This window comes from Ovis aries, chromosome X, assembly GCF_016772045.2.
Source record: "Ovis aries strain OAR_USU_Benz2616 breed Rambouillet chromosome X, ARS-UI_Ramb_v3.0, whole genome shotgun sequence".
NCBI classification, from domain to species: Eukaryota; Metazoa; Chordata; class Mammalia; order Artiodactyla; family Bovidae; genus Ovis; species Ovis aries.
In genome coordinates this window covers 60,755,185-60,782,884 of record NC_056080.1, presented here as the reverse complement: position 1 = coordinate 60,782,884, position 27,700 = coordinate 60,755,185, and the positions used below count along the sequence as shown (strand labels likewise).

Here is a 27,700-nt window from a genome sequence, read left to right as displayed (position 1 = left end):
AGAAGACTCTTGAGAGTCCCTTGGACTGCAAGGAGATTCAACCAGTCCATCCTAAAGAAAATCAGTCGTGAATATTCTTTGGAAGGACTGATGCTGAAGCTGAAACTCCAAAACTTTGGCCACCTGATGCAAATAACTAACTCATTTGAAAAGACCCTGATGCTGGGAAAGACTGAAGGCAAGAGAAAGGGACGACAGAGGATAAGATGGTTGGATGACATCACCGACTCAATGGACATGAGTTTGAGTAAACTCCAGGAGTTGGTGATGGACAGGGAGCCCTGGCGTGCTGCATTCCATGGGGTCACAAAGAGTTGGACACGACTGGGTGACTGAACTGAATGAACTGAGATCATTGTTAATTCATAGTTGTTAAATGATGCAGAGCTCTTCACTTCCCTAGTCTGAAGGTATTGTAAGTAGGTCTTAAGAGAAAACTCCACTTGAAATCTGCCATTGCATTCTTAGTAGAACACATAAATCCTTGCCAAGTGGATGGAGGTGTCCTTAGCAGATTCTGACTTAATTCTTTCCTAAGTATCTTCTTCCCAAGGCAACTAGAAGGGGAATGGACTGACAGAGCATGGATTAGACATGTTAGATACAATCAACAGAAGTATAAAACTTGGTTTCCTATTATGTATATGTTAACTTTTAAGAAATAAATGTTATTTTAAAAACCTTAAAAAAAACAGTTTCACAAAGGAGGTACTATGTTTTAAGGGGATAGGGCGCTAGATTGAGGATTAGAATTTTGGGGTTCTAATCAAAGTTTTACCACCTACTAGCTTTGGAGACATGAGCAAACCACTTCCTCTCTTTGGATATCAGTTTTACCTTAAGTATGTTGTATGGGTCGTGTGTCATGTAGAAGAACCTTAAAGTCTATATGTTGCAGAGACCAAAGACAAGCCTGGTGACAGCCCTCTTTAAAAATTTTTGGCTCTTAGTAACAACAGACATGATATTTTCAAAGTTCTGTGCAAACTCTGAGAGAACTTGTTGACACACTTGATGTTTAAAGTGGTCTCTGCCAAATGCTAAGAGCTCATTATTTTTTAGCCAATCACCACCTTTGTTTCTAATGAAGTTCAGAGTGCAGTTTTTGCTAATATAATGAGACCTCAGAAAGTGCAACACAGCCTCAGCCAGAGTGTAAATGGAGGCTCAGTAGAAAGCTGAGCTTCATCAGGGCCAAGTCTTATATCTTTGATTTATAGAAAGACAAGATGCTTTTTGTACAGTCTGATATTTGCAACCCTGAAGCAGCATCTGGGGAGAATCTGGATAGTTACTGAGTTCTGTCGAAATTTCCAAGAATTTAGATGACTGTGGATCTTATTGCTTTTGGCATTTGAAAAATGACTATCTTATGTTAAAATTTCTTCTATCTTTCATGCCTAAAGACATGATAGAGAAGAAACTTTGGGGGGATTAATATGTTATCAAATTCAGGCAAGAGTTTCATTAACTCCCTCTGCAGTGAAAGTGATACCTCTCCTGTCTGTGCCTCAAAGCCCAACAAATGTTATCATCCAGCTTTAGTCCTCAGGAGCCTTCAGGGAAAGGATTTCCAGGAGCTGGATTCATGATGACCATCCCAGACAATAGCCAAGGCCCAACAGAGTGAAATAATATCCTTGTATATTGATTTCTCTTAGACTTAGTCTTTAGAATTCAACTCAGCTAACATTCAGGGCCAGCCATGTGCCCAGAAAACAAATATCATTGGTTTGCTCCCAGACTCTGTACTGGTTATTCTCTGGGACTTTTCCCAAAGTCAGTATTAAAGACCACAAAATTCTAGGTGTTCTTAACCAGTTTGCAGAAAGCCAAATCAGTTCACCCTCTTTCAGAAGTTTTGCAAGGTGGGAAAACAAGTTTGGCCTGATACTGTTCCCATCCAAGGAATTATTTTTAAACTTAAAATGTTTTCTTCTGTGTTATATAGCGGAAAGAATATTAACCTTAATGTCAGATAAATCTTAAGTTCATGTCATAGCCCTGCCACTTAGGCCTTCTCCTGCTACTGGTATCACTTCCCTTTTCCAAAGATTGCATGAGATACAGAGGAGCTAGTTGTGCATCCTCTGCCACCTGGTATTTCACTCCATTCACCCCTATAAGAAAGCCCCACACATTATGATTTTCCCATTCTTTTAGAATTTATTTTTTTTTTTATCATCAGAGGGTACATTGTGATTCCTCTCTTAGGACATACTTTTCATGGATACTCAAGAAGTCAATAGGGAATTGAGTTTCTTTTCTTAGGCCTTTCTTAACATTAAAACTGAGTTGTCAAAACTAAGTTCAGAGATCTTGGGCCCATCATTTCTTCTTCTTCCTCTCTTAAGAGAAACTATGGATATTTGCCAGGTTTTCATTCCCAGGACACTAGTTATATCTGTAGTTTGTATTCCTCCTTCAAAGAACTAATGATAAAATTTAAATTTCATAAACACTAAATTTTTATCACATACCAGGCAAAGTTTTTGGCACTGAAGATAGATATACTTGTGAATAAAACAAAGGCCTTTATTTCATGGGTCTTGTATTCTATCGGGAAGTGACAGATGATAAACAATTCAATATATTGGCAGGTGGTGATAAGTGCTGTGAATAACAAAGTAAAGGATGGTTATCTATGGTTATCTTGTAGAAGGTGGTATTAATATGATTTGTAGGCAGAAAACTAAAGAGTATTAGCCATGGTGGATAGCCTGAGAAAGAGCAGTTCCAGGAATAGTAAACAGTGAATGCAAAGTTCATGAGGCAGAACTGTCCTTGGCATGTTGAACAGCAATGAGGCTAAACTGGCTAAGGTTGAACGAGCAAGGAAGGCAAATTTACTCCATTTCTTTTACCAAAGGGAATAGCAGTAACATATAGGTTAAAGCTCATCATTTAAAAATAGATCTGATGTTGGGCTTTTTGAGGGCCCACAGAACAGAGAGAGAGGTAAATGGATTCTCCCTACCACAGTAATTGCCAGTATTTCCACATTAAATCTTGGCTTCAAGGTTTACATCTGTAGGCCAGCTTTGGGAAGAATGTTGCAATCCATGTTGACTCTAGGTTTATCCAGGCCATGTTTTAATTTTAGAAAGGACACACAACAGGAAGTATCCCCTCGGCTTTTCTAGACTTTTCTCATTTAGAAAGACTGGCTTTAAGCCTACTGAGCAACTTCTCTGAGCCCAGCCCATGGGCACATTGGCAGAACTTGTCTCAAAACTTTCCCAACCAATGTCTCAGTCTACCTGGAGGAGACAGAGCCTATAGATAGCAGCCTGTCCAGGTGGATTTTGCTGGCTTTCATTGCAAACCCTAAAAAGTAGTGATCCCATATCTTTCTTGGGGTCTGGGTAGCTCTTTGAAGATGAGCAGGCTGTGAGGAAGGAGTTTTGCCAATGAGAAACAAATAACTGCTATCACTAGAGGAAATAAATAAAATAACTTAATCTGACAGAGACCTCAAAGAGCCATCAAGTCCACAACTTCTGATTTGCATAGCACATAACCACTTCACCCCTTATTCCTTTAGTCTCAACCTCCCTCTGTCCCCTATTCCTTATCCCCTCCATCTAATCTCTCCATCCCTCTCTCCCTGCTTCTCTCCAAGGAAACATGAGTTTAAGTCATTTTTAGGGTTGTGGTAGTTACCATCTATAGAGTGCTTAACATGTTCCAGACTAGGCTCTTTACATTTATTTTCTCATTCAGTCATCACAACAACCATATGAGGTAGGTGGTTATAGTGATTATTATCACTATTTAGGAAATTGAGGCTTGCAAAATGCAAACTGAGCTTCACGTTTGAGGCACATATAGTTTAAGTACCTTTCCTGAGGTTGCATCGTTAGCAAGTAGCAAAGCGTCTACACAGCTGATTCTTGCTCAAAGCTAGTTCTTTAATCTCTGACTTATACTCTCTTTCCCCATTTCCAGTTGGAGAAGAAACAAGTGAGAAAAGTCTCTAGTATTTAATAGGCCTCAAGGGGCCTGGCAGCCAAAACCCATCCATTCATTATCAAAACTGTCACTGAACTGCTTTTTGTGTCTGGTATCCTAATAAGGCTCTAGTTTGTAGAGATGAATGAGACCAAAGTCTCTACTGTCAGGAAGCTCATGATACTGAGAGGAAATTGGAGGGTAATCAGCACTCAGGATACAGTGTAATAAGTAATATGAAGGTGTACATCAGATGCTATGGGAGCAAGTGGAAGTAGAACATATCTCTGGCCTGGGAATCAGCTAAGGCTTCCCATAGCCTCAGTACTAACTCATGTTAGTACATGAGTTAAGACACAAAAGTTAAAAGGGGATGAATGAATTAAGGTACAGTCTAACTTCCTGTAATACAAAGAAGAGCAAATTTGGTGACTTAAATAAAAGACACGTTCATTTTGCATTCATGCAAAAGTCCAGAGGGAAACAGTCCAAAATTGGTGGAGTAGTTCTGCTATCCTTACTGCTTGGCTTTAATCTTTGGGTCCAACATACCTGTTCCATCAGTCTTCATGAAAGAGAAAGGGAAACAGAATGGAATGCAGACAAATTCTTTATAAAAACGTGATCCAGAAGTTTGTATAAATCACTTCCTCCTGTATTTTATTGTTTAAAACTTAAGTGCATGGCCTTACCTAGCTTTAAGGGAAGCTGGGACATGTAAGCATGGGTACTCAGCTAAAATTCAATGACTTCCATTAATTAGTAAAAGGAAGAAGGGTGGATGGATATCATAGTATAAAGTGAGGGTAAGAATAGAGGAAGATGAAATTGGAGATTGTAGTCAGGGGCCAGATTATACAGCACTTTGTTTACTAACTACAGAGTTTGGACTTTGTCTCAAAGATAGTGAGGAGTCACTAAAATATAAGCAGAAGGGTAAGACAATTATGTTTTGAGTTTAGGAAGGTCCCTCTATTCATACTTTCATAGACAGATTAAATAAAAGAGTGACATGAGACACAGAGAATAGTTACAAGACCACTGTGATAATATTAGAAAGACATGATGAAACTCTGAACTGAGGCAGTGGTATGAACAGAGAGACTAGATTAGAGAAATATTAAGGAAGTATAACTGATGGAACATGGTGACTAAATGGATATGGGATGTGAGAGAGAGGGAAGATGCTAGGATAACAATACCCAGATTTCTGGATTGGACATTAGCATTGTTTTAAGGAATAAACAATTAAAAGAAAATAAATAGTGTAATTTTAGAAATGCTGAAGTTGAGATGCCTCTGGGATATCCAGATGTCGGTATTGAGTAAGCAATTTTATATATATAAGGAATCCAGGTGAGGGATTATAACACCTAGTGAAGCAAAGAAATAAGAAAAGACACAATGAGGAAGAAAGATAGAGTCACTGTCTTTCATCCCTCTCCCAAGATTCAGCCCAGTGTGGAGAATGACAGTCTTCTTGGGGGAGGAGAATGAAGTGAACACTTGATTTCACTGTTAAACCCCAGTACCAGCCCACCTCAGCATCAGACCAACTCCTGCAGACAGATGTCTCTCATGGCCCCAGGCTCCCAATGGTATCCCAGGCAAACCCAGGCCCTTGCCCTACGCTGTTATCCACCAGCTTCTGTGGCCCCAGGCATTTCCCAAAGTCCAAGAGAGCTCCTGCAGCACCATGCTACCAGAAGGTTCCTGCCAACTCAAGCTCTCAAAACTCTCAACATTGCCCAGCACCTATATCCCCAGACACTTCCCAAGGCCTGTGTGTGCTCACACAAACCCAGGTTCCTGGATGACCCCACTGTCAGCCAGCTCTGTCACCAGGCTTCTAGTGGATTCCTGAATGCAGATTCCTGGCCCATTCCAGAATGGGTCAGCTCCCACAGACCTAACCTCTAGACCAGCTTACATAGACTGAGGCACCCAGCCTACCTCAATTCCAGGATTGTTCCTATGGCTCAGGGTCCAGACAGGCTCCTGTAGACCCAAGCTTCTGGCTAACCTCAGTGTCAAACAAGCACTTGTGGCCTCAGCTTATAGGCTGGCTTCCAGAGAACCATACTCCTGTCCTACATCAGCAACAAGCTGAACCCCATACACTTAATCTCTAAGCTGGCCCTTGAGGCCCAAGATGACAGGCCATTTTCCATGGCCCTTGGCTCCCAGTGTGCCCAAAGGGCAAACTAACCCCATTGACCTAGGTTCTAGCCCAGTTCCTATGAAATCAAGCTCCTGGCCCATCCAGCACCAGAATAGTCCCTGTGGACCCAGATTGTAGGCCCACCCCAGTGATTCCTTATCTTGGTCAGCCCCCATGGACCCAGATCCGGATTCATTCACATGAACCCAAATCATAAGCCTATCACTGCAAACTCAAGTGTTAGGCCTATCCCAGTGAATCCAAGCCCCAGTCCATACACTTGGACCCAGGCACCAGGCTTGCCCTAGTGGATCCAAACACCAAGCTTGCCCACCTGATGACCAAGGCACCAAATTTGACTTCCAAAGAACTCAGGCAGCTAGTCTCCCCCAGACACCACCAGATGGCCCACCTAGAATTTCAGGATAAGAATGTGAAGAAAAGGGAAGAACCCTATTCATTGTTTATATGAAATTCAGATTTAACTAGCACCTTCATTTTTATTTGCCAAACCTGGCAAGGGTAATTACCAGGTTTTAGACTTAGGAGAAGGCAATGGCACACCACTCCAGTACTCTTGCCTGGAAAATCCCATGGACGGAGGAGACTGGTGGGCTGCAGTCCATGGGGTCTCTAAGAGTCGGACATGACTGAGCGACTTCACTTTCACTTTTCACTTTCATGCATTGGAGAAGGAAATGGCAACACACTCCAGTATTCTTGCCTGGAGAATCCCAGGGACGGCGGAGCCTGGTGGGCTGCCATCTATGGGGTCACACAGAGTCGGACTCTACTGAAGCGACTTAGCTTAGGTAGTACATTGCTGGTGGAAATGCAAGGTGGTGCAACCAATATGGAAGTCAGTGTGGATGTTCCCTAAAAAACTAAAAATAAGATTACCGTGTGATTCAGCAAGTCCACTCCTGGGTATATATCTGAAAGAAATTAAAACATTAATTTGAAAAGATATATATATATATACCCCAATATTCATCATAGCATTATTTACAATAGCCAAGATATGAAGGCAACCTGAATGTCTATCGCTGACGAATAAAGCAGCTGTGTGTGGACTATTAGCCATAAAAAGGAATGAAAATTTTGCCATTTGCAACAACATGAATAATTTAGAAAGTATTATCCTAAGTGAAATGTCAGACAAAAACAAATAGTATATGTTACCACTTATATGTGGAATCTAAAAGCTAAAACAATTGAATAAAATAGAACAGAAACAAACTCAGATATAAAGAACAAAAAATGGTTATCAATGTGATGAGGGAAAGAGGGGAGAGCAGTATAGGGTAGGGGATTAAGATATATGTAGGGATGGAGCCAAAGCAAAACAATACCCAGTTGTGGCAGCCCTGGGATTTCTTTGGAAGGAATGATGCTGAAGCTGAAACTCCAGTACTTTGGCCACCTCATGCGAAGAGTTGACTCATTGGAAAAGACTCTGATGCTGGGAGGGATTGGGGGCAGGAGGAGAAGGGGACGACAGAGGATGAGATGGCTGGATGGCATCACTGACTCAATGGATGTGAGTCTGAGTGGACTCTGGGAGTTGGTGATGGACAGGGAGGCCTGGCGTGCTGCAATTCATGGGGTCGCAAAGAGTCAGACACGACTGAGCGACTGAACTGAACTGATGTATACTTTATATAAAATAAATAAGCTACAAGGATATATTATATAGCATAGATAATATAGTCAATATCTTATAATTACTTTAAGTATAATCTATAAAATTATTGAATCACTATGTTGTATACTTGAAACTAGTATAATATTGTAAATCAACTATGCTTTAATTTAAAAAGATATTCAGTAAACTATAAGAAAACAAAGATAAACAAGTAAATGAAATTAGGGACACAAGGCATGAAGAAAACAAGTTCAACAAATAAACAAATCATTAAAAAACAAAAACAAAACAGAAATCCTAGAGTTCAAAGAACAATGACTGGACTGAAGAATACAATAGAGAGCTTCAATATTACACTCTATCCAAAAGAAGAAAGAGTTAGTGAATTAGAAGACAGGTTGTTTGAGATCATCTATTCACGGGAGCCTAGATGGGGAAAAAGTGGAAATGGTGACAGACTTTATTTTCTTTGGATCCAAAAATCACTGCAGATAGTGACTGCAGCCACAGAATTAAATTAAAAGATGTTTGCTCCTTGGAAGAAAAGCCATGACAAACCTGGATAGCATATTAAAAAGCAGATATATCACTTTTCCAACAAAGGTCTGTATAGTCAAAGCTATGGCTTTTCCAGTAGTTATGGGCGGGTGTTAAAGTTGGACCATAAAGAAGGCTGAGTGCTGAAGAATTGATGCTTTTGAGCTGTGCTGAAGAAGACTCTTGAGAATCCTTTGAACAGCAAGAAGGTAAAACCAGTCAATCCTAAAGGAAATAAACTCTGAATATTCCCTGGAAGGACTGAGGCTGAAGTTGAAGCTCCAATATTTTGGCCACCTGATGCAAAGAGCCAACTCACTGGAAAAAACCCTGATGTTGGGAAAGATTGAGGGCAGCAGGAGAAGGGGGTGAGAGAGGATGAGATAATTGGATGGCATCATCAACTCAATGGACATGAGTTTGGGCAAACTCAAGGAGATAGTGAAGGATAGGGAAGCCTGGCATGCTGCAGTCCATGGGGTTGCAAAGAGTTGGACGTGACTGAGGGACTGAACAACAATATCAATATTCAGGGTAGCATAAAGAAAAAATAATGAAAAAGAATGAGTATAGTCTATGTGAATTATGGGGTCCATTAAAAGAAAGGTTTATGAATTGTTGGAGTCTCAGAGATCCCAGAAGGAGAAGAATGAGAGAAAACTTTTTAAAGAAGTAATGTCTGAGAATTTAAACCTAGGGATAAATTCATGAAGCCAACAGTTATCTCAAAATGTCAACCCAAATCAGTCTTTTCCAAGACACATTGTAATGAAAGAGTTTAAAATCAAAGACAGAATGTTAAAAGCAGCAAGAGAAAAAACATACCCTCACATATACAGCTATCAAAAGATTTCTCAGCAGACCCCTTGCAGACCAGAAGAGAGTTGGATGGCATATGCAAACTGCTGAAAAAAAGAAAAACTTCCAACCATGAATATTTTACCCAGCAAAGTCATCTTTCAGAAATGAAGGAAAGATAAAGACTTTACCAAACAAATAAAAGCTGAGGGAGTTTGTCCACACTAGTCCTGCCTTTCGAGAATACTGAAAGGAGTTCTTCAAGCTGAAATGAAAGGATGCTAGTTAGTAATGCAAAAATAAATGAAAGTATAAAACCTACTGATAAGATAAATATATTGTCAAATTCAGAATATTCTCATACTGTAATATGGCACTGTGTTAATTATGTAACTCTAATATAAAGGTTAAAGGACAAATATATTAATGATAACTTAGCTTACAGTAATTTGTTAATGAATATACAATATAAAATTGGGTAAGTTGTGATGTCTGAAACATAAAATATAGAGGGAGATGTAAAATGGTAGGGTCTTGGTATATGATCAAAGATAAGCTGTTATCAGCTTTAAATAAATTTTTATATCTATAATTTTGTTTATATAAGCCTCATAGTAACCACAAATGCAAAAACCTGTAGTAGATAAAAGATAGATAAAAGACAAAAGATAGAGAGAAGGAAATCAAAGCATGACATTACAGAAAATGATAAATTCATAAGAATAAAGACAACAAGTGATGAGGAAAGAAATAAGGGAATTTCAAAATAGCCTGAAAATAATTAAGATGGAATTAATAACTCCTTGCCTTCAATAATTACTTTGAATGTAAATGAATTAAATTATCTAATCAAAAGGCAGAGGGGCTGCATGGATTAAAAATAGAACCCTACGGTATGCTGCCTAAAAGAAACATTTCAAATTTAAGGATACACATAGGCTCAAAGTTAAGGGTTGGAAAAGTTATTTCCTGCAAATAGAATCCAAATGAAAGCAGGGATGCTTATATCAGACAAAATAAACTTTAAATCAAAAACTGATAAGGTAATGAAGAAGGTCATAATTTAATGATAATGTGGTCTATTCATCAAGTTCAGTTCAGTTCAGTCGCTCAGTCGTATCTGACTCTTTGCGACCCCATGAATCGCAGCATGCCAGGCCTCCCTGTCCATCACCAACTCCCAGAGTTCACTCAAACGCATGTCCATCGAGTCGGTGATGCCATCCAGCCATCTCATCCTCTGTCGTCCCCTTCTCCTCCTGCCCCCAGTCCCTCCCAGCATCAGGGTCTTCTCCAATGAGTCAACTCTTCACATGAGGTGGCCAAAGTACTGGAGTTTCAGCTTTAGCATCGGTCCTTCCAAAGAACACCCAGGACTGATCTCCTTTAGGGTGGACTGGTTTGATCTCCTTGCAGTCCAAGAGACTCTCAAGAGTCTTCTCCAACACCACAGTTCAAAAGCTTCAATTCTTCAGTGCTCAGCTTTCTTCACAGTCCAACTCTCACATCCATACATGACCACTGGAAAAACCATAGCCTTGAATAGACATACCTTTGTTGGCAAAGTAATGTCTCTGCTTTTGAATATGCTCTCTAGGGTGGTCATAACTTTCCTTCCAAGGAGTAAGCATCTTTTAATTTCATGGCTGCAGTCACCATCTTCAGTGATTTTGGAGCCCCAAAAATAAAGTATGACATGGTTTCCACTGTTTCCCCATATATTTCCCATGAAGTGATGGGACCAAATGCCATGATCTTCGTTTTCTGAATGTTGAGCTTTAAGCCAACTTGTTCACTCTCCTCTTTCAATTTCATCAAGAGGCTTTTGAGTTCCTCTTCACTTTCTGCCATAAGGGTGGTGTCATCTGCATATCTGAGGTTATTTATACTTCTCCAGGCAATCTTGATTCCAGCTTGTGTTTCTTCCAGCCCAGCGTTTCTCATGATGTACTCTGCACATAAGTTAAATAAGCAGGGTGACAATATACAGCCTTGACGTACTCCTTTTCCTATTTGGAACCAGTCTGTTGTTCCATGTCCAGTTCTAACTGTAGCTTCCTGACCTGCAAATAGGTTTAATCAAGAGGCAGGTTAGGTGGTCTGGTATTCCCATCTCTTTCAGAATTTTCCACAGTTTATTGTGATGCACACAGTCAAAGGCTTTGGCATAGTCAATAAAGTAGAAATAGATGTTTTTCTGGAATTTTCTTGTCTTTTCCATGATCCAGCAGATGTTGGCAATTTGATCTCTGGTTCCTCTTCCTCTTCTAAAACCAGCTTGAATGTCTGAAAGTTCATGGTTCATGTATTGCTGAAGCCTGGCTTAGAGAATTTTGAGCATTACTTTACTAGCATGTGAGATGAGTGCAATTGTGCAGTAGTTTGAGCATTCTATAACAATTGTACATATGTGTGCACCTAGCATTGCAGCACCTAAATATATTAAGCAAATACTAACAGTTCTGAAGGGAGAAATAAACAATAAAATAATAGTAAAAGACTTTAATATTCTACTTTCAAGTTTGCATAGATCATTCAGACAGAAATTCAATTAAAGAAACATTGTACCTGAACTATACCTTAGACCAAATAAACTTGAATGACATATACAGAACATTTACCCACCACCAGCAGAATACTCATTCTTCTCACGTGGACATGGAACTTTCTCTAGGATAGTTAATGTTAGGTCATAAAATAAGCAAATGTATGAAGATCGAAATCTTATCAAGTATTTTCTGGTCACAATGGTATGAAACTAGAAATCAATAACTGGAAGAAAACAAAAATTTTCAAAGATGTGGTAGACAACGCACTTTTGAACAACCAAAGGGTCAAGCAAGAAATCAAAAGAGAGAAAGCAAGAAATCAAAAAATATCTAGAAGTATGACAATAGAAAAACAACCAATCGAAACTTATGAAATGCAGAAAAGGCAATTCTAAGAGGGGACTTCTACAAAACTCTACATTTACACTACATTTACATCACATTACATTACACTGCATTTACATTAAGACAAGAGAAAGATCACAAATAACCTAACTTAACATTTCAAACAATTGGTAAAAGAACAAACTCAGCCCAAAGTTTGCACAAGGAAGGAAATAACAAAGATCGGGGCAAAAAAGAGAGAAATCAATGAAATAGAGAACAGGAAACCAATAGAAAAGATAAATGAAATTATGTTCAGTTTTTTTAAAAAATAAATAAAACTGAAAACCTTTAACTAGACTAAGAAATAAAGAGAGAAGACCTGAATACATAAAATCAGAAATAAACAAAAATCCACTACAGAAATAGAAAGGATAATAAGAGACTACTATAAATAAACCTATGCTAACAAATTGGATAACCTAGAAAAATTGGTAAGTTCCTAGAAATACATAAGCTAGTGAAACTGAATCATGAAGAAATAGAAAATCTGAACAAATAGTGACTGAGGAGCTTGAATCAGTATTCAGAAATCTTCCAAAGAAGAAAAGCTCAGGTCCAGATTGTTTCATTGGTGAATTCTACCAAATATTAAAAGAAGAATTCATGTCAATTATTCTCAGTTAAAAACGTTGAAAGAGAGAGAACACTCCCAAACTCATTTTATGAGGCCAACATTACCATGATGCCAAAGCCAGTTTCAGTTCAGTTCAGTTCAGTCCCTCAGTCGTGTCTGACTCTTTGCGACCCCATGAATCACAGCACGCCAGGCCTCCCTGTCCATCACCAACTACCAGAGTTCACTCAGATTCATTTGCATCGAGTCAGTGATGCCATCCAGCCATCTCATCCTCTGTCATCTCCTTCTTCTCCTGCCCCCAATCCCTCCCAGCATCAGAGTCTTTTCCAATGAGTCAACTCTTCACATGAGGTGGCCAAAGTACTGGAGTTTCAGCTTTAGCATCATTCCTTCCAAAGAAATCCCAGGGTTGATCTCCTTCAGAATGGACTGGTTGGATCTCCTTGCAGTCCAAGGGACTTTCAAGAGTCTTCTCCAACACCACAGTTCAAAAGCATCAATTCTTCAGCACTCAGCCTTCTTCACAGTCCAACTCTCACATCCATACATGACTACTGGAAAAACCATAGCCTTGACTAGACAGACCTTTGTTGGCAAAGTAACGTCTCTGCTTTTGAATATGCTATCTAGGTTGGTCATAACTTTTCTTCCAAGGAGTAAGTGTCTTTTAATTTCATGGCTGCAATCACCATCTGCAGTGGTCTATTAAAAAAAAAAAGAGAGAGAGAGAGAAGGAAGAGGAGGAGGGGGAAAGAGGACGGAGGAAAAGAAAGCTATAGGCCACAGGCCAACATACCTGATGAATACAGAAAGCATATATTCTCTACAAAATACTAGCATACTTAATTGAACAGCACTTTAAAGGAATCATAGACTATTATCAAGTGGAATTCACCCCTGGGATGCAAGGATGCTTCAACATATGAAAATCAATAAATGTGATATACCACATTAATAAAGTGAAAAATAAAATTCTCAGTGGATGCATAAAATACATTTCCCAAAATTAAATATCCTTTTGTGATAAATACTTTCAACAAATTTGGTATGGAAAGAACAGACCTTAACATTACTAAGACCATATAGGAAAAGCCCACAGCTAACATCATCAGTTCAGTTCAGTGTCTCAGTCATGTCTAACTCTTTGTGACCCCATGAACTGCAGCATGCCAGGTTTCCCTGTTCATCATCAATTCCTGGAGATCACTCAAACTCATGTCCATTGAGTCAGTGATGCCATCCTACCATCTCATCCTCTGTTGTCCCCTTCTCTTCCTGACTTCAATCTTTCCCATCATCAGGGTCTTTGCAAATGAGTCAGCTCTTTGCATCAGGTGGCCAAAGTATTGGAGTTTCAGCATCCTTCCAAAGAATACTCAGGACTGACTTTCTTTAGGATTGACTGGCAAGGTAGACAACTGTTGCTAAGATCAGGAATAAGATAAGAATATTCATTGTAACCACTCCTATTCAATACAGTATCACAGTCCTAGCCAGAGCAGTTGAGCAAGAAAAAGAAATAAAATACACCAAAATTAGAATGGGCTATTGGGGAATTTGAGGGAGAATGGATACATGTATATGTCTGGTTAATTTCCTTTGATATCCAGCTGAAACTATCACAGCATTGTCAATTAGCTATACTTAAATATAAATATAAGAAGTTTAAAAAGAAATAGCTATGAATAATTTATTTCTGATAATTTTTTATCAGACACAAGACATTAATTTTACCTTCTTGAATTCTGGCTATTTTTTAATTACTATAGGTAATATTCTTGAGCTTTTTCTGGGGTGCAGTTGTTACCCAAATACAGCTTAATATTTACAAGTATTTCCTTTAAGCTTAAGCAGAAAAAGAATAGTATTTAGTTATGTTAATTTTTCTTTGTGAATGAGGCAAAACTTGTCTGTGTACTCTACTCAGTGCTCTGTGAATTATTTAATAGCTCACTGTGGCTAGTGAGAACAGGAACTCTTCCAGCCACTGTGTTTCCCTTTAATTTAGTCCTGTGGTTCTTGCCTTACACATATGTATTGATCAGTGTGCAGCTAAATTCTTATATAGGACACCTGAAGATCTCCAGAGTTCTCTGTGCAGTTTATGGAGACTGCTGGGCTCTTCTGGGTTCCTTGTCTTGTAGTATGGCCTGAAGAATCTTTCCAGGCTTTATGCTGGGACAGTCATGGAGTTCACTTCATTTATTTTTCCTCTCTCATGGATCACTGTCCTTCATTGCCAGATTTCAAATGCCCTAATAATGATCAGAATCATTATTACATTTTTTTCTAGCTTTTTAGTTGTTCCATGCTGATGATATAAATCTAGGCCCTTTTACCCTATTTTGGCTGGAAGGGAAAGTGTCTGTCATGTTATTTTCAGAGGCCAATTTGGCCTTTTATATCAGAATTTTAAATGTGTTAGTTTTTTGGCCCAGCAATTCTAGTCACTCTTCTAACTTCTGGAGATACAACAGTGAACATGATGATCTACATTAGTATAGTATACAATCAAGTAGAGAGGCAGATAACCAAAAGCTAAATAAGTACAATATATGGTGTTAAAAGACCCTGATGCTGGGAAAGTTTGAAGACAAAAGGAGAAGAGGGAGGCAGATAATGAGATGGTTAGATAGCATCACCGACTCAATGTACATGAACTTGAGCAAACTCTGGGAGATAGTGGAGGACAGGGAAGCCTGGCGTGCTGCAGTCCATGGGGTTGCAAAGAGTTGGACATGACTTAGCAACTGAACAACAACAACAGCAGTGTTAGAAAGTGATAAGAAAATAAGTTAAATAGAGATGGGGGATAGAAAGCACAACAGAGGGAAGCATGTCAAAATTTTGATACATTCATCTGCAAGGACTCGCTGAGAGGAGTGTATTTGATCATTAATACTACTGAAATCAAGAGCACAAGCTAAGGATATGGTTACCTGGAAGAAGCGCACTCCAGGTAGATGAAACATTCAGTGCAAAGACCCTGGTGCACTTGATAAATAACAAGGGATATTTGTAACAACTACTACATCTGCTTAAGATGCTCACAAAATGGTAGCTATTTAGAATATTATTACTAATGATGACACCAGAAATATGACCTAAAAGTATATGGCCTCAAAGCTCATCTGCTTGCTACTATGTCATATTCTTTTTTCCCTATTCCATGAGATACTGAAACATGTACTGCCTTATGGTTCTTATTACTTTGTTCTCTATCATTGTGCAGCTTTCACACAGGCTTGCCTTGTGTTCCCAATCATGTAAGTTCTGTGTCTATGCAAACTATGTTGATTCCTGCCTGATAGAATGTTGGGCTATGACATTATTTTGCACAAATCATTGGGATTGATTTTATTATTGCAATGTAACCAGTTCCCTTCCTCCATCATCACATATGTGTGTCTTTCCAAACTGTGTGCACTCTGGCCAAAAGGTCATTCTCCTCAGGTGTAGGAAGATCGTTAAGTACATATGAGACACTATATACAAATTTTAATCACAGCTCCTCCCTCACTTATCCAGCAATTATCATAACTTCAAGGAACTTTGTTTTTATCCTTTCTCTGTTGAATAAGTAATGCATACATGGTTTGAAAATTTTTAAAGATCAAAATGATATAGGAGTGAAAAATGTTTCCTCCATCCTTCCCTGAGCCACTCATTATTCCTGTCTTGTGCAAACAATGTAATCAGTTTCTTTGTATCTTTTCAGAAATATTGAATGCATGTCGTTATTTTTAATCATTCTTCACACCCTACCTCTACCCACCTCTACCCATACAATGTACTTTGACTACCTTTCCACTTGGTTCTCAACACATCCTGTGATAGGTGGTGCTCCCTGTAATTTACAGATGAAGAAGCTAAGGCTCAGAGATGGGAGGTGATTTTTTAATGAGTTTTGCTTGGAAACCTTTTATACAGTTTTTGTTGGGAAAAGCTTTTTTACAGTTTCCCAGGCAGTAAGTGGAAAATTCAGGACTGATGTTGCACAATTCTTTTAATAATAATTTAATTGGTTTTGTTCAGTGAATATGTGTCATGCAGCAATCCCCCCTAATATATAGAAGAGTACACTCCTGATGTTGCCGTTTTTGTCTGCATTCTTTCCTCCACACTGAGAAATCCCAGGTCCTGCACCTCAAACATGGTGGGAAATCTCTACTTGCTGGTGGTTAGAGTGTTTAAGAAAATATCCCCAATTCCTTTAGTAATATTAGAATTTCTATGGCAGACACTAGGTGTAATGCTGATGGGCATCAACTGGTAGTTAGCATTAGAAATACAAAATGTTGACCTTTCTAATTGTTTTCTGGAAATACTCCCCTTCTACAGATCTATTCAGGTCCACCTGAGGAAAGTACTGCACCCCCAGTGCCTCCACCTCGAATAACAGCAAGAAGACACAAACCAATTACAATTTCAAAGCGCTTGCTGAGGGAAAGGACGGTTTTCTATACTTCTTCCCTGGATGAAAGTGAAGGTCAGTATTACAGTTTACCCTCATCTTAATAGTGACTGGAGATAAGAAGTATATTGAAAAGCAGAAGTAGAGGCATAATCATTTTTTTTTCCATGTAAAGGTAGACTTTTTCTGGGTCCTGAGCCAGGAAAGGCAAGGTTTGTAAAATTTGTGCCCAAAAAGTGAATTAGTCTTTTGGCAGTGGATAGGACAGAGATGAACCCATCCTAATCAATTTATAGATGAATCTGTAAAATTATTTTCCCTTAGCAGATCAGTGGAAGATACAAGGTGTTCTTAAGTCTGTACTTCAATACATTGAAATAGGTGAGCAATGTGTTTTCTGAATATTCTGAGATTTTAAATAAAATTCTGCTAACCCAGGGGACAGATGGCTTAACAAGAGTTCCTAGTGCTTTTCCCTTCACAGTAACGTGAATGAATTCAAACAACTATCTATGCAATAAAATTCCTTCAATGAGAGCTATGGAATCCATATGACAGATAAGAATACCTGGGTGGAGTACAGAAATAAGAAAAAGTGCATTGCAGATGCTAGAAATGACACTTTCATATTACCCATGTCACCCTTCCCCAAAGCTCACACTATGTAGTCCAGGGAGAGATCCCCTCCACATGGAGAAAGGAGAGTGAGGGGAGCAATCAACTTTACCTTGGACTGCAGCACCAGGCCTACCCCAGTAAACTCAAGCACCAACTCATCCTCCATTTTTCCAGACTCCAGGCCAGCCTCTACAAAGCTAGGCTCTAGACCTGCCCCAGTACTAGGCCATTCCATGTGGTCTCAGGCTCTAAGCCTGCTCCTAAAGACCCAGTATCCAGGGCCAACACATGCCAGGCTGGCCCTGTGGCTCTAATCACCAGGGTGTAACCACAGCTCAGCTTCTAGTCCAGTCTTCTGTGGACCAAGCCTCTAGGTCTGTCTCAGTGCCAGCTAGCCCCCTGGGCCTAGGCTTCAAGATCCAGGCTGATCCCCTGCAGATATAGGCTGAAAGCTTGCCCATTCACTGACCCAGGCACCAGATCAGCCTACTCAAGGACTCCAGCAGTAAGCTCACCTGTGGAGCCTGCCAGGTGGCCTGGTTGTGCTGATGAATAAAAGGCTTTCCTCACCAAAGCCAGTCTATAAAGACTGGAAGATGTGCCTAGTTCTTCAATAGGGAAACGCCAACTAAAGGCCACTAGGATGAGGATTAATCAGGGAAACATGACACTACCAAAGGGACCAAATAAGGCACATGAACTGGTCCTAATGAAATGGATATCTATGAACTGTCTGAAAAGGAATTCCAAATAACCATCTTAAGGAAGCTCAGTGAACTACAAGAGAACTCAGACAACTAAACAAAATCAGGAAAATGATACATGAGAAGTTCAAGAAAGTCATGGAAATTATAAAAAAGAACCAAAAAGAAATTCTGGAACTGAGGAGAAGAAAGAATCACTGCAATCAAAGACAGATCACTTAAAATTATCCAGTCAGAGGAAAAAAAGGAAAAAATATTATAAAAGAAACTAATGGGATACCATATACAAACCAATATACACATATGGGAGGGAGTCTCAGAAGGAGCACAGAAAGTAAAATGGGCACAAAGCTTATTTAAAGAAATAATGGACCAAAAAATTCCTAAATCTGGAGGAGGAAATGAAAACCTGGATCCTCGAAGCCCAAAGAAATGCAAATAAATTATAAAGAGATTTTAGCCAGAAACATTTTTATAAAATTCTCAAAATTCCAAGATGAAGAGAATTTTGAACATACCATGAGAAAAGCAAATCATCAAATAAAAGGAAACTCCAATAATACTATTAGCAGATTCCTCATCTAAAACCTTGCAGGCCAGGAGAAAGTGAGATGATATCTTTACAGTACTGAAAGGAAATAACTTCCAATCAGGAATACCATATTAGACAAAGTAATCCTTCAGAAATGAGGAGAGAGAAAACTTTTCCAGACAAACAAACCTGAAGGAATTGATCACCAATAGACTTGGTTCAAATGTATGGGAAAACCAATACAGTAATGTAAAGTAAAATAAAAATAAATAAATAAATAAAAGATAGCATACTAAGTGAAGTAAGCCAGACAGGGAAAGACAAATGTCATACGAAATTTGCTTATATGTAAAATCTCAATAAAGAAACAGATGCAAATGAACATAATTACAAAACAGAAATAGACCCACAGACATAGAAAACAAACCTATGATAACCAAAGGGGAAAGTGGAGAAGGGATAAATTAGGATGTTTGGATTAACACATACACATTACTGTATATAAAATAGATATATGTGTTGATGTATGGAAAAAATCAAAGTGTTGTAATTATCCTTTAGTTAAAATATATTAAAAAAATAGATAGTCAATAAGGACCTACTGTATAACACAAGAAAGTGCACTAAGTCTTTTTAATAAGCTATAAGGGAAAAGAATCTAAAAAAAGTATATATATATATATATATATATATATATATATATATATAGAGAGAGAGAGAGAGAGAGAGAAGAGTCAAGATGGTGGGATAAAAGGATGCAGAATTCATGTCTCTTCACAAGTACATCAGCAATACATATACAAATATAACGATTCTCACAGAGCACCTGCTAAACACTAGTGGAAGACTGTGGACAACTAAAAGAAAAGAAAACTGTCCTTGAAACTGGATAGATTGAAAGAAGTGAAAAAAGAAAAGAGGAATAAAAAAAGGGACCAGTAACTCTGGCAGGAAGCTGAAGGTGAGGAGAATAAGTCAAAAAGGAAAAACAAATATCATATATTAATGCATATACACGGAATCTAGAAATATGGTAGTGTTGATCTTTTTGCCGAACAGAAATAAAGACACTGACTTATAGAACAAATGTATGGGAGGAGGAAAAGGGAAGTAGGATGAATTGGGAGACTGGGATTGACATACATACACTGCTATGTGTAAAACAGGTAACTAATGAAAATCTGCTGTATAGCACAGGGAACTCCACTCATTGCTCTAACCTAACCAGGTTAGTGGTAACCTAACTAGGAAGGAAATTTTAATAAAGAGAGTATATGTGTAAACATTTGGCAGATTCACTTTGACGTACAGCAGAAACTGATGTAGAAGTGTAAAGAAACTATATTCCAATAAAAAAGAATATATGTAACTGAATCACAGTGCTGTACATCTGAAACTAACACGACATTGTAAATCACCTGTATTTCAATAAAATAAGTAAATAAATCAATAAGACATGCTAAAAGAGGGTCAGTCCAGTTCAGTTAAGTCATTCAGTTGTGTCCGACTCTTTGCGATCCCATGGACTACAGCATGCCAGGCCTCCCTGTCCATCACCAACTCCTGGAGCTTATTCACACTCATGCCCATTGAGTGGATGATGTCATCTACCATCTCATCCTCTGTCGTCCCCTCCTCCTTCTGCCTTCAATCTCTCTTAGCATCAGGGTCTTTTCAGATGAGTCAGTTCTCCACATCAGGTGGCCAAAGTATTGGAGTTTCAGCTTCAGCATCAGCATCAGACCTTCCAGTAAATATTCAGGACTGATTTCCTTTAAGATGGACTGGTTGGATCTCCTTGCAGTCCCAGGGATTCTCCAGAGTCTTCTCCAACACCACAGTTCAAAATCATCAATTCTTTTGTGCTCAGCTTTCTTTATAGTCCAACTCTCATATCCATACATGACTACTGGAAAAGCCATAGCTTTGACTAGAAAGACCTTTGTTGGGAAAGTAATGCCTTTGCTTTTTAACATGCTGTCTAGGTTGGTCATAACTTTTCTATCAAGGAGGAAGCGTCTTTTAATTTCATGGCTGCAGTCACCATCTGCAGTGATTTTGGAGCCCCCCAAAATAAAGTCTGTCACTGTTTCCATTGCTTCCCCATCTATTTGCTGTGAAGTGGTGGGACCAGATGCCATGATCTTAGTCTTCTGAATTTTGAGTTTTAAGCCAACTTTTTCACTCTCCTCACTTTCATCAAGAGGCTTTTAGTTCCTCTTCACTTTCTGCCATAAGGGTGGTGTCATCTGCATATCTCAGGTTATTGATATTTCTTCAGGCAATCTTGATTCCAGCTTGTGCTTCTTCCAGCCCAGTGTTTCTCATGATGTACTCTGCATATAAGATAAATAAGCAGGATGACAATATACAGCCTTCACGTACTCCTTTCCTGGTTTGGAACGAGTCTGTTTTTCCATGTCCAGTTCTAACTGTTGCTTCCTGACCTGCATACAGATTTCTCAGGAGGCAGGTCAAGTGGCCTTGCCTTTCAGAATGTTCCAGTTTGTTGTGATCCACACAGTCAAAGGCTTTGGCATAGTCAATAAAGGAGAAATAGATGTTTTTCTGGAACTGTCTCACTTTCTCAGTGATTCAATGGATGGATGTTGGCAATTTGTTCTCTGGTTCCTCTGCCTTTTCTAAATCCAGCTAGAACATCTGGAAGTTCATGGTTCATGCACTGTTGAAGGCTGGCTTGGAGAAGTTTGAATATTACTTTGCTAGCATGTGAGATGAGTGCAATTGTGCACTACTTTGAGCATTCTTTGGCATTGCCTTTCTTTGGGACTGGGGCTTCCTTGGTGGCTTAGAGGGTAAAGCCTGCAATGCAGAAGACCCAGGTTCAATCCCTGGGTTGGGAAGATTCCCTAGAGATGGAAATGGCAACTCACTCTAGTACTCTTGCCTGGAAAATCCCATGGATGGAAGAGCCTCGTAGGCTACAGTCCATGGGGTCACAAAGAGTCGGACACAACTGAGCGACCACACACATTCTTTGAGACTGGAATGAAAACTGACCTTTTCCAGTCCTGTGCCCACTGCTGAGTTTTCCAAATTTACTGGCATATTGAGTGTAACACTTTCACAGCATCATCTTTTAGGATTTGAAATAGCTCAGCTGGAATTCCATCACCTCCACTAAGTTTGTTCGTGGTGATGCTTCCTAAGGCCCACTTGACTTTATATTCTAGGATATCTGGCTCTAGATGAGTGATCATACCATCCTGATTATCTGGGTCACGAATATCTTTTTTGTATAATTCTGTGTATTCTTGCCACCTCTTCTTAATATCTTCTGCTTCTGTACCATTTCTATCCTTTATTGTGCCCATGTTTGCATGAAATGTTCCCTTGGTATCTCTAATTTTCTTGACATTCTATTGTTTTCATCTATTTCTTTGCATTGATCGCTGAGGAAGGCTTTCTTATCTCACCTTGTTATTCTTTGGAACTCTGCATTCAATTGGGTTTATCTTTCCTTTCCTCCTTTGCCTTTCACTTCTCTTCTTTTCACAACTATTTGTAAGGTCTCCTCAGACAACCATTTTGCCTTTTTGCATTTCTTTTTCTTGGAAATGGTCTTGATCCCTGCCTCATTTACAGTGTCACAAACCTCCGTCCATAGTTCTTCAGGTACCCTGTCTATCAGATCTAATCCCTTGAATCTATTTCTCACTTCCATTGTATAATCCTAAGCGATTTGATTTGGTCATACCTGAATGATCTAGTGGTTTTCCCTACTTTCTTCAATTTAAGGCTGAATTTGGCAATAAGGAGTTCATGGTCTGAGCCACAGTCAGCTCCCAGTCTTGGTTTTGCTGACTATATAGAGCTTCTCCATTTTTGCCTGCAAAGAATATGATCAATGTGATTCTGGTATTGACCATCTGGTTATGTCCACGTGTAGAGTCTTCTTTTCTGTTGTTGGAAGAGGATGTTTGCTATGACCAGTGCATTCTCTTGGCAAAACCTATTAGCCTTTGCCCTGCTTCATTCTCCACTCCAAGGCCAAATTTGCCTGATACTACAGGTATTTCTTGACTTCCTAGTTTTGCATTCCAGTCCACTATAATGAAAAGGACTTCTTTTGGGGGTGTTAGTTCTAGAAGGTCTTGTAGGTCTTCATAGAACCATTCAACTTCAGCTTCTTCAGGATTACTGGTCAGGGCAGACTTGGATTACTGTGATATTGAATGTTTGCCTTAGAAACAAACATAGATCATTCTGTCGTTTTTGAGATTGCATCCAAGTACTGCATTTCAGATTCTTTTGTTGACTATAACAGGTATTCAAGTTGAAATTAATGGACATAAACAATATGAAAACCTGAAAGTATAAACCAAATTTTTAAAGATAAGAATATAACCCCATTCACAATATTCTACTGTAATAGTGATGTGTAAATCACTTTTAACTCTAGTATGAAAGTGAAAATACAAAAGTATTTAAAATTACTTTATGTACAATAATTTATTAATAGATACACAATCTAAAAATCTATAAATTATGACATCAGTAACATAAAATGGAGGGGTAAGGAAAATTAAAATGTACAGTTATTGTATATAGTCAATGTTACTTTGCTAGCTTCAAACAAACTGTTATGTTTTATATAAACTTCAAGAAAAATACTCCAAATATGCAAAGCAGTGTTGAGAGAGAAGAGCAAATTTGAAGATACCACACTTTCTGATTTTAAAATATAATATGAAACTATAGTAACCTACACAGTATAGTTCTGGCATAAAAGCAGACATATAGACCAATGAAATAGAATAATGAGCGAGAAAAAGTACACACATTTATGGTCAGTGTACCTTTGACAATGGGGCAAGATTACACAATGGGAAAGTATAGTCTTTTCAATACATGGTATTGGGGAAAATGGATATCCACATGCAGAGAAACTGGATCCTCATCTCACACAGTGTACAAAGATCTCAAAATGGATTAGAGACATAAATGTAAGACCTATAGCTGTAAAACTACCAAAAGAAATGGTAGGGGGAAAGCTACTTGGAATTGTCTCATCTGGGCAGTGATTTGTTTGGATATAACTCAAAAAGTACAAGCAACGAAAGTAGAATAGACAGATGTGGTTACAGAACGCTAAACAGCTTCTTCACAGCAAAGGAAACAGTCAAGAAAGTGAAGAGACAACCTACAGAATTATATGAAGATATTTGCAAACCATATATCTAATAAGGGATTAATGTCCAAAATAAATAAGGAACTCATACTACTCAAGAATTAACCCAATTTTTAAAGGTCAAAGTACCTAAATAGACATTTCTTAGAACATGACATATAAATGGTCAAAAGATATATGGAAAGTTGCTCAACATCACTGATCACCAAGGAAATGCAAATCAAAACAACAATGAAATATCACCTCACACCTATTAGGATGATTATTACCAAAAAACGACAAAAGATAATTAGTGTTGAGAAGAATTTGGAGAAAAGGGAACCTATTTGACTGAACTGAACTGAACTGAATGCAAATTAGTGCAGCTATTATGGAAAACAGTATGTAGGTTTCTCAGAAAATTAAAAAAAAAAAACTACCATATAAATTTGTCAATTGCCTGGTTGAATGTCCAAGGTATGCTCAAACATTCATACAAAACCCCTTTTCAAAGACTTGGAGTCATATTGGTGCTTGGTGTTTTAAAGTAATCTCTGCCTAATCATTAGCTAACCAAAAAGCTAACTAAGCATTGTCTTTGAGGGCCACACTTGACAAATGATAAAGATTTAACAGAAATGGGCGGGAAAAGTCAGTAAACAAACTAACAACAATAACTAAAACAAATAGCAACAACAACAAATCGGGGAGGAGAGAGAATCTGATTTCCAGAGATGCTATATGACACTGTCCAGTTTTCAATAAAAATATGATATGTAATAAAATAAGAAAGCATGACCCATACCCAAAAAGAAAAACAAAAAACAGTCAGAACATGGCTTCACAAAGACTAACATTTGAATATTTATAGCAGCTTTGTACATACCAGCCAAAAGCTGTAAACAACCTAAATGTTTGTTAACTGACAAATGAACAAACCTGTTGTGGCATATACATACAATGGAGTACTACTCAGCAATAACACACAGGAATGAACTACTGATACATAAATCATCCCTATCCTCCAGGTATATCAGGTTCTTTCAAGATCTCTAGCATGCCTCATAATCCAGGCCTCTGCACTTGCCATTCCCTTTGCTGGACACTTTCCCCTGCACCTTCACATGACTGGGTCATTCTCATGCTCCAGGTCCTGAGACCTGGTCCAGATAAATGCCACCTCTCCAAAAGACCCTCCTTAACCACACCCAAAGTGGCTCTCCTTGGTTGTTTGCCTATGCCCTTAGTTTGTTTCATTCATGCCACTTACTAATAATTCTTCATATTTTCTGATCATGCTACTTCTTTTTGGTTGCCCATAGAATAATAGTTACCAACTGTGTCAATTAAAAAACAACACTAGCAGTAATTCTATTTCTGAATATATATCCAAAGGAAATGAAATTAGTATATCGAAAAGATATCTGCCCTGTCATGTTCATTGCAGCATTATTTACAATAGCCAAGATATGGAAATATCAAAGTGAAATATCAACAGGTGAATGGATAAAGAAAATGCAAGAGGTACACAGATACTTACTCAGAAACACACAGACACACACAGACACACATAATGGAATATTATTCAGCTTAGATAAAAAGAAGGAAAGTATGTAATTTGTGACATAGATGAACCTGAAGGACTTTATGCTAAATGAAATGAACCAAGCACAGAAAGACAAATGCTGCATGATCTCACTTATATGTGAAATCTAAAAATGTCAAACTCATAGAAGCAGAGAATAGAATGGTGGTTGCCAGAGACTTGGGGGAGAGTGAAATGGGGAGGTGTTGATCAAAGAGTGCAAAGGTTCAGTTGTGCAGGATGAATACATTCTGGAAATATGATACAACACTGTGATTGTCAGTAATACTATATTGTATACTTGAAGTTTATGAAAAGAGTAGATCTTAACTGTTCTTACCACATATAAAAAATGGAAACTATGTGAGGTGATTGATATGTTAATTAGATTGAGTGTGGTACTCATTTAACATATATTCATATATCAAAATATCATATTATATACCTTAAACATATACAATGTTTGTCAATTTTATCCCAATAAAGTTGGAGAGGAAATCAGCTCACATGGACTGAATAAGTACTGGGTTAGGTGGAGTTAAGACACCATCCCTGGCCTCAAGGAGTTTATAGGCTAAATGGAAATAGATAATAGACAGATAAACAAATAAATGCCATTGAGTAGAGTAATTGTTAGTATGGAACCTGCACTAATTCTAAATGGGCCTTTCTCCTCAGTACTCTGTGGAGACCATTTTTTGTCAAGATAACCAGCAATCTCCATGTACTATTCCACTATTGTTAACATACTCAGCTTGTGAGCAGCATTTCAGTTTACTAATTCTTCCTTCTTTAAACATTTTATTCATTTTGCTTTCAGGACACCAAACTCTCCTTCTGCCTCACTAGACATTCCATCTCAAGTCTCCTCTTGATTTTCCTTCTCTTCTCAATTTCTGCATGTTGGAAGGTCCCAGAGTTGTGTTTTGTATTTCTCAGTCCGCTTTTCTCTCTATATTTATTTCCTGCATGATTGCATTGTCTCACAGCTTTAAATATCTTTTAAATATGAGGATGATATCCAAATTTGTATATCTGGGAGTATTATCTTCCTTCTTTCCATCTTAAACTCACTGCGCAGCAGTTCTCCTTAGATGACTCAAGGAAATCTCCAATTTTAAAATGTACAAATACCCTAGATTGCCTATTCCTCCTCAATCTGGTTTTCCTCTGGTCTCCCTCGTCTAAGTAATTGACAATGTTTTTGTTGTTGTTCAGTCACTAAGTCATGCCCAACTCTTCGTGACCCCATAAACTGTTGCATGCCAGGTTCCTCTGTCCTCCACTGTCTCTGAAGTATGCTCAAATTCATGTCCATTGAGTTGGTGACACTATCTTAACTATCTCATCCTCTGCCACCCCCTTCTTTTTTCTTCAGTCTTTCCCAGCATCAGGGTCTTTTCCAGTGAGTCAGCTCTTCACATCAGGTGGCCAAAATATTGGAGCTTCAGCTTCAACAACAGTCCTTCCAATGGATTTTCAGGGTTGATTTCCGATCTCTTTGCAGTCCAAGGTACTCTCAAGACTTCTTCTCCAGCACCACAACTTGAAAGTATCAGGTCTTTGGCACTCAACCTTCTTTATAGTCCAACTCTCACATCCATACATGACTACTGGAAAAGCCATAGCTTTGCCTATATGGACTGTCAGCAAAGTGATGTCTCTGCTTTTTAATATGCTGTCTAGGTTGGTCATAGCTTTCCTTCCAAGGAGCAAGCATCTTTTAATTTCATGGCTGCAGTCATCACCATCTGCAGTGATTTTGGAGCCCCCCAAAATAAAATCTGCCACTGTTTCCATTTTTCCCCATCTACTTGCCATGAAGTGATGGGACAAGATGTCATGATCTTAGTTTTTTGAATGTTGAGTTTTAAGCCAGCTTTTTCACTCTCCTCTTTCACCCTCATCGAGAGGTTCTTTATTTCCTCTTCACTTTCTGCCATTAGAGTGGTATCATTTGCATATATGAGGTTGTTGATATTTCTCCCTGCAACCTTGATTCCAGATTGTGTTTCACTCAGCCCAGATGAATTGGCAGTACCAGTCACCTAGTTAGTAAGGTCAAAAACTTTCAGATCATCCTTGACTATTGTCTTTGCTTTTTCCCTCAT

The 27,700-nt window shown here is 38.6% G+C and overlaps 1 protein-coding gene across 42 annotated transcripts in view; it reads left to right on the top strand.

Moving 5' to 3' along the window:
• OPHN1 (oligophrenin 1) overlaps window positions 1-27,700 on the top strand; it is a 716,686-nt gene that overhangs the window by 554,841 nt on the left and 134,145 nt on the right. For all 42 annotated transcript variants that reach the window (XM_060407314.1, XM_060407309.1, XM_060407304.1 and 39 more), the window contains one exon: window positions 16,947-17,094. In XM_060407314.1, coding sequence (XP_060263297.1) covers window positions 16,947-17,094 — 148 coding nt within the window. The remainder of the gene's footprint in view (window positions 1-16,946; window positions 17,095-27,700) is intronic.